This window comes from Physeter macrocephalus, chromosome 15, assembly GCF_002837175.3.
Source record: "Physeter macrocephalus isolate SW-GA chromosome 15, ASM283717v5, whole genome shotgun sequence".
Classification (NCBI taxonomy): domain Eukaryota; kingdom Metazoa; phylum Chordata; class Mammalia; order Artiodactyla; family Physeteridae; genus Physeter; species Physeter macrocephalus.
In genome coordinates this window covers 77,752,922-77,761,046 of record NC_041228.1, presented here as the reverse complement: position 1 = coordinate 77,761,046, position 8,125 = coordinate 77,752,922, and the positions used below count along the sequence as shown (strand labels likewise).

At 57.2% G+C, this 8,125-nt stretch overlaps 1 protein-coding gene across 1 annotated transcript; it reads left to right on the top strand.

The window, feature by feature from the left end:
- Positions 1-5,254: 5,254 nt before the first annotated feature.
- On the top strand, positions 5,255-7,669 carry SOX17 (SRY-box transcription factor 17). Its single transcript, XM_024127110.3, has 2 exons — positions 5,255-5,746; positions 6,318-7,669. Exons 1-2 carry the CDS (start codon positions 5,440-5,442, stop codon positions 7,235-7,237), a joined length of 1,227 nt encoding a protein of 408 aa, XP_023982878.1. The 5' UTR covers positions 5,255-5,439; the 3' UTR covers positions 7,238-7,669.
- Positions 7,670-8,125: the final 456 nt, after the last annotated feature.

The following is an 8,125-nucleotide window of genomic DNA, read 5'->3' as shown; positions in this document are numbered from 1 at the left end:
AGAGGACTTGAGTTAAACCTCAGAAGAGGAGAAATTTCAGGTGCTTAGTGCCTGGACACTGAACCTCTTGGGAAGGAGAGGATGAGAGAGAATAGGGTAGGTCTGAAGTCTGATGACCGCATGTCTACACAGATGTGTCTTAGATGACAACAGTCTTTACTGAGGTTTATGGAGATAATTCTTAGCGCCTTGCCGCCAAAGAAGATGACCCCATGACCGGATCAAAGACAACCGTTATAGTATCCTTGAGCATTTATTACATGCCAATGGACTGTGTGTGCTCGAGGATGTAAAGAGGCTGTTAAGGGGCAGGGAAGGATAAGTCAGGAGATTGGGATTGACATATACACACTACTGTATATAGAAGAGATAATCAACAAGGACCTACTGTATAGCACAGGGAACTCTACTCAGTACTCTATAATGACCTATATGGGAAAAGAATCTAAAAAAGAGCGTATATATGTATGTGTATAACTGATTCAGTTTGCTGTACAGCAGGAACTAAGATAACATGTAAATCAACTATATTCCAATAAAATAAATAAATAAAATAAAATAAAGAGGCTGTTAAAGAGTGCTGACAAAGTTGTTGGCAAGGTTAAGAAATGGGCATAGAAGAAAATTCAGGTAACAGAGGTCAACCAAACACTGACTGCAGAGGAATCCAGCAAGGATTCCTAATATGTTCTCTCCTGTTTAGAAACCTTGGAAGCCAACTAGGGTACCATTTCAAAATCTGATATGCTTGTGGTTCAAGTTGCACAGAAAGGTGGATAATGAGTGTGTCAGGAGTGGCCTGTCCTATGACCTATTCACTTTGATCATTTCCATGATCACAGAATGCACACCTTGCCCTAACCAACCACCTGGCAAAATCCAGCCCTGCTGACAAGAGAAACTTGGCAAGTCAGAGTTTCCAGGGTAGAAAGGTCACCGATTACAGTACTTCTACTAGAAAAAAAAAATCTCAGAGCGCTTGGCCTACTGATGTCAGGATCACCTTTACTTGCCTGGAACGAATGATTGCGGTACAGAGGGCCTAGAACCCCCGGCTGGACGTGAATCAATCAGACAGGAAGGCTAATGGTCCCGCGCTGTGCATTCCTCCGACGCAGGGGCCGTGTCTGCTCCCCTCTGGGGGGAGCTGCAAGTGTTCTGCTCACAATGGACATGCTGCTGATAAGACTGTCTGCTTAGTTGATGACACAACTCTACAAGGAAAGCCCTGGCCTCTTCTGGGTGCGAGGAAGGTGGGAAGGTCAGAAGCAGTGGGTGCACACAAGCCGCTATTGAAATTCCCTTTGGAGTTGAGAGGCCGAGATGGAGGCGACGAGCAAGCCAGTGTGTGGCTCTAATGTGTCCTGGGGACGAGGTGGGCTGCCTTTCCTTCACCCCCAACGCCCTCTGCCCCCAGAAGTCTGAGGTTCCCTACGTCGGGGAATAAAGGGAAGGAGCCAACACTCCAACCCCGGGACCCGAGCTGGGGCGGGAGGCGGGTGCAGAATATCAGAAACACCCCCGCGGACTAGTTTCTGAGCAGTAAAGTGGACCGGGAACAGCGCATTTCCTGCTTCGCCTGTGCAAACCCCAGGCGGGGCCGAGCGGGAACAGGGTTACGGTCGAGGAGTCGCCGGCTGCCAGGGCGGGGTTCGGGGCGGCCTCGAGGGGGTCCGCGGACCGGGGCGGGATGCGGGCGGAGGGCGTGGGTGCAGAACGCACGCCTCGCATCCTCGTGCCGAGCGAGCCTCCCCAAAGACACTCGCGGCCCCGCGGGAGAGGCGGGTGCCCCGAGGGGCGGGGTCGGGCGCCAGATGCGGGGTCCGCGGGGCTCCGACCCTCGGGGGCCTCCCGGGCCGGAGCCGGCGGCGCGATCTCTCGGGCCCCCCTTCCTCCCTACCTGTCCCAAGCCGCCCGCGACTTTGGACCTCGCCTCCCGGACCCGCGGGGGAGCGGCGCGGGGACGGGGAGGAGACGCGCGAGGTACGCAGAGCCGGCCCGCGGCCCTACCTGGGCGGCGCGGAGCCCCGGGCGCGCTTCGCGCCGCGCGCCGCCTTCCGCTCGGCTCCCGGAGGCCGCCGCGGGCGCGCGACTTACAAACGCAAAGGCCTTATTACTGTTCCCTGTGCCGGGGGTACCACTGTCCGTCCGTTCCCGGCGTCGGCGGCGCGCGCTAGCCCTCCGGAGCCGAGCCGGATCTGCCCCGCTGCCCGCGGCCTTCCCCGGCCGCCGGAGGGTCCTTCGTCCGGTTCCCGCTTCCCCAGCATCGACACACAAAAGCCTGCCGGAAACCCCCGGCCTGTGCCTGGTCTCTCAGGGGTCCGGGCCGCGGCTCGCCACCTACCCGGGCTCATTTCTGCGGCCGCCGGCCACGGGCCCCGAGGGGCAACGGGCACGGCCTCGTGCCGCGCTAGTCGCGTCCTCGCCCAGCCCTTGAGCCTCGGGTCTGGCCCGGGGACCGGGCGTGCCATTAGTAGCCAGGAGCCCAGAGACCTCGGTCCGTGCACTGCGGGCGCGCCCGGCCGGCCGCGTGTACACGGCTCTTCCTCGAGCACTTGTTTGCCCCCCTCCCCCCGCGTAAATCTCTCGTGATGAGAAAAGCAAGGCTCGCAGGAAGCCACTCCGGATGTTTGCTGCTTTTCATGTGGCATTTGTGGCTGGCTCTGATAACGTCCCGAGCTCGACTTCCAACACCGCGTGTAGTAAAGGGACCGAAATAGAAGAGTCCACACACCGCGCAGACCGGCCTGCGGCGCCGCCGGCCCCAACACGCTCCCCCCAAACCTATGACAAGTGAAGGATCAGAAGAGATTAGATACAGGTAACGGTGTGGTATAGAAGGGCCTAGTCTTGGAAAGGCACCACAATTCCTTCCTGTAACTAGAAGTAAATTGCTACTTCATAACTCCCAGGAAGGGTGTTATAAGCAGTAGGGGGAGGGGCGCTAAAATCTGTAGCTCCAGCTCCATGCTATGGATCCTGTGCTCTCACTTGAATTCTCAGTATCTTACCCAAGAAAAATCAGTTGTTAGTCTCCAGGAACAAGAGCAAATAATAATGGGGAAAACTGCCCCCCCCCCGTTTTTTTCCCCATGACTTTCTCGACCCTTGTGGCACCTCTCCCTGCAATGAGGTTCCGAGGAGGAACACGAAGATGAAGAAAGTGTACACGGGTAAATCCGTGCATATACACTTTTTGGACTCACACGTGGATTGTATTTCCTGTACCCTACGTTATTTTTTTATGGAATTAGTCATATAGACTCATCCAGACAGATAAAATGTATTCTCGAACAGGGATTATTTTTGTTTGGTTTTCCATCTCTATTCTAAGGAAACTCCTATTAGTTCATACAAACTTTTGCGCTGATAGAAAGTCCTGCTTTGAGATCTCTGAGAAGATATTACTTTGCAGCAAAGTTAGAGAAGATCACCAAGAAAACATCAAGGAGCCAGGCGCTACGTGATACATTTGTTCTCTCTACTTCTATAGTTTCCTTATCAGATAACCAGTTGTAATGCAGTCTTGCTTCATTTTCAAGCCCATAGTTTTCTTTTTCAGAAAAATAAACTCTTAAAGGAAAAGTACATAATCAGTTAAATGTGTTTAAGATTATCAATTGCTTCAAAACCACCAATTAAAAATAACACCTCTCTATTATATTTCCCTAAGCAGATTACTTTTTAAATTCCTGTCTGAACCTCAGCCACCCAGGAACTAGGACCACTTTCTGGCCGCTGAAGGTGAGGGAGGGCAGCCAATGTCACAGATCCTCACGGGGTTCAAGCTGCACACGTAAAACAAGTGTGCAGAAGTTCTTCGGAGCAATAGCGAAGTCAGAGAGACCGAAGGCCAAGTGTTTTCAAAGTTTCTGTTTCTTTGTTTTTATGAATGCCACTAACAAGCGGACTTGATAGGTTACTTGTCGCTGTAGTATCACACTAGAAGCTGCAGCACTTACCTCCCAGATCCCGGCTGTAAGCCCTAGTTTTTCATCACCCCTTCACAGTAAACAAAGTCTGCTGTAGAGATTGATATATTGGTTTCTTTGCAAAGTTATCTAATTATGCAGGAATGGCTGTGTTCGTTGCTGGAGAAAACAACGCAATACACAAACAAGTACACGAATACAACAGCTTGGCTTAAAGGTTAAGGGCTCCAAGTCTGAGGGCAGACTACTGGAGATGAATTCCACTTGCCGTGATCTCGGGCAAGGTCCTTAACCTCTCCGTGCCTCAGTTTCCTCTCCTGTAAGATATAATAGCCTCTACCTCATAGGGTTATAAGGATAAACTAGTTCGCTGACGTTTTGGAGGGATGGTGTGCCGTATATAAGAGCAATATAAGGGCCTGTTTACAAATCCCACTCAAAAGGTTTCTCAGATTGATACAGAAGTTTAACGGTCATTCAGCTTTTCACCGCAGTCTAGAGAAACATAGAGGAATCCCCCAGTCATCTGTGAGGGTCACCGCCTCAAGCTGACCCTCCGAGCTACAGTTATTTTGCTCCTCAGGAGTTGCTTTCTTTCCTCTAATCGGCAGGCATTTAGATAAATATCCCTGCTGTCTTTACCACATTTTAGAAATCAAAACTAAGCCTTGCCTCTTTTACTGAACACATATGAGAAAACTTTGTTAAGTTTACTGTACATTTCACGTACAGATTTTCAAGGGTTGGTTCGTCTTTTTGGATAAAGGTTTTCAATTCTTCGCAATGACGTTGGTAATCTTGTTTTAGAAAGTAGACTTTACCTCGGACATAGCATTTTGAATACAGTACAACAAGCACGTTGAGTCCTTGGGAAGAGAAAGTGGTTTTCAATTTGAAGACGTCCGTAGGTCTCCCGGAAGAAGGCTAGGTCACCCACCGCTGAAACACCCTCAGCTCCTGCTTTAGTGGATGCTTCGTCTGTCGATCCGAACTACCGGGGCCAAGTGCTTCTGCGCAGCAGTGCGATGAGCGCCCGGGCAAGTTTTTGAGGAGTCCCCCTTCCCGGGTCGGAGAGGACGTGGCGCCTAAGCCCGGCTCCAGCCAGTTTTCCCGGGGGCAGGTGTAGCCCTGGGCGCGGGGTCGGGGCGGGGGAGGGGAAAGGGCGGGCGTGGGGTTGAGCTGGGACTTGGGACTTGGGCGGCGAGCTGGGCGTGGGCCTAGCGACGCCGGCCCGGCCCGCCCCCGTCGCTCCATTGGCCACGTCTGTGCAGAAAAGGCCCCGCGGCCTAGGGGCGCCCGCAGTGTCACTGGGCCGGCGGGGACGCTGGCTGCGCCGGGGCTGCGGTCTGCCAGGGACGCCGGCGGCGGGGTCGGGCCGGGGGGCGCGAGCGGCCCGCGGGGCATCTCCCTCTCTCGCTCCCCACCCCCTCCCTCCCCCCGGTCGGGGGAGGCGGCGTGTCCGGCGGAGGGTCGCGGGACGCGGGGCGCGGGGCAGGGCTGGAGCGCCATGAGCAGCCCGGATGCGGGGTACGCCAGTGACGAGCAGAGCCAGCCCCGGAGCGCGCTGCCCGCCGTGATGGCCGGGCTGGGCCCCTGCCCCTGGGCCGAGTCGCTGAGTCCCCTCGGGGACATGAAGATGAAGGGCGAGGCGGCGGCGAGCAGCGGGGCGCCGGCCGGGACGGCGGGCCGAGCCAAGGGCGAGTCTCGCATCCGGCGGCCGATGAACGCCTTCATGGTGTGGGCGAAGGACGAACGCAAGCGCCTGGCGCAGCAGAACCCGGACCTGCACAACGCCGAGCTGAGCAAGATGCTGGGTGAGTCCGAGCCCGGGACCCAGAGGGTGCGAATCGTGGAGCCGCTTCCTTGAGCCTCACGGGGTGTGGGCCTCGCGCCGGAGGAGGCCGGGGGTGCGCGGCCGCCACGTCCTTCCCTGGGGCCCTCGGTCCCTTCCCGAGTCTCCGAACGGCTTTGGGCCTCGGCGCCCGGCTTCCCCGGGTGGCCGGGGCGCGGGTCCCGCGGCTCCGGGAGGCGGCTTCCCCGCGCGTCGGAGTGGCGGCGAGGGCACCCTGGCGCCGAGCCGGCTTGGTGGCGCCCGTCCCCCCGACTCCTCGCCCGGGTGGGGACGCTCTCGGTTCCTCGGACGACCGCGAGCGGGTGAGCGGGAAGCCGCTTCCAGGAGGCGACGGGAAGGCACCCGAGGCCTCGCGTCTTCCCCGAGTGCTCGGCCTCCGCAGGCCCAGCGTTCACCTTCACCTGGACCCCTTCCCCCCCGTGCCCGGGCTGCACAATCCGAGGTCGGAGGCGGGGTGGAGGGACCAGCTGGGGCCCGGGAGCGGGGCTCCCACCCTAAGCCCGCGCGTCTCTCCGCCTCCCGCGCTCCCGCAGGCAAGTCATGGAAGGCGCTGACGCTGGCGGAGAAGCGGCCCTTCGTGGAGGAGGCCGAGCGGCTGCGCGTGCAGCACATGCAGGACCACCCGAACTACAAGTACCGGCCGCGGCGGCGCAAGCAGGTGAAGCGGCTGAAGCGGGTGGAGGGCGGCTTCCTGCACGGCCTCGCCGAGCCGCCGGCGGCCGCGCTGGGCCCCGAGGGCGGCCGCGTGGCCATGGACGGCCTGGGCCTGCCCTTCCCTGAGCAGGGCTTCCCCGCGGGCCCGCCGCTGCTGCCCCCGCACATGGGTGGCCACTACCGCGACTGCCAGGCCCTGGGCGCGCCCCCGCTCGACGGCTACCCGCTGCCCACGCCCGACACGTCCCCGCTGGACGGCGTGGAGCCCGACCCCGCCTTCTTCGCCGCGCCGCTGCCCGGGGACTGTCCGGCCGCCGGGCCCTACAGCTACGCGCAGGCCGCGGACTACGCGGGGCACCCGGAGCCGCCCGCCGCCGGGCCCCTGCACGCCCGGCTCGGCCCGGAGCCCGCGGGCCCCGCGATGCCGGGCCTCCTGGCGCCCCCCAGCGCCCTGCACATGTACTACGGCGCGATGGGCTCGCCGGCGGCGGCGGGCGGCGGGCGCGGCTTCCAGGTGCCGCCGCAGCCGCCCCCGCCGGGCCCGGGGCAGCCGTCGCCGCCGCCCGAGGCGCTGCCCTGCCGGGACGGCGCGGACCCCGGCCAGTCGGCCGAGCTCCTCGGGGAGGTGGACCGCACGGAATTCGAACAGTACCTGCACTTTGTGTGCAAGCCCGAGATGGGGCTCCCCTACCAGGGACACGACTCCGGCGTGAATCTGGCGGACAGCCACGGGGCCATCTCCTCGGTGGTGTCCGACGCCAGCTCCGCGGTGTATTACTGCAACTACCCCGACGTCTGACGGGTTCCCTCCGACCCAGCCTGTAGGCCAGAAGCACAAACAGTGTTACACACTTCCTGGAGGAGCTAAGGAAATCCTCAGCCTCATGTCGTGTCATGTTGTTTTGAAGTTGCCTTGGCGTATAATTTATGGTAATTTATTTTGTCTGCCACTCGAACACTTGGGGGGAGAAAAATGTGAGGTGGTGTTTGAAGATTGGTTCAGACACTTGGTTTCCCACAGTTGGGTGGTCAAAACCCCGTTTCCAAGTTCAAGTTCACCAGTTTTCAGTGGGCCCCGGAACAACTCGCTCCGTTTCCCGAAGCTTTATTGATCTAAGAAATTTTATCCCCGGGTGTGTTTTTTCAATCTTAAAAATAAATAAATAAATAAAATCTGGAATCCTACTTTTTCACTCTGCTAGCGCCTCTGTCACAGAAGCCAATTTTTGAGATCGCTGTTAAGTATTTAATAGAATTAGAAATATTTTAATGATGACACTAAATATATAGCCACTGTAAATTTCTCCTTCTCCTGTAATAGTAGACTTGACTGCCTGGAAGGAGAAGCCCTCAGATGAACATTTGGGGTGTCCCAGGTTGTCTTTGCTAGGGGAAAAAAACCTCACAGAATGAGCCTACTGTACATTTCAAGTGAGCCTAGTGCCTACAAAGTAATGGTGACTCGTAACACTCTAAATATTTTCAATTTTAGTATATCACTTTCTAAATCAGAGGAGAACATCCAGGTAATTTCGGTTTTCTTGTTGAATCTTGAGATCTGACTAAAGAGGCTTTTGGATTGTCTTTTTTTCTTGTCTGTATTTCACTAAGAGTCTTTAAACTCCTTCTCACCACTGAACTCACCAATCATCACACATCTGCACCTTGGGAAGTAGTGTTGCTGGGT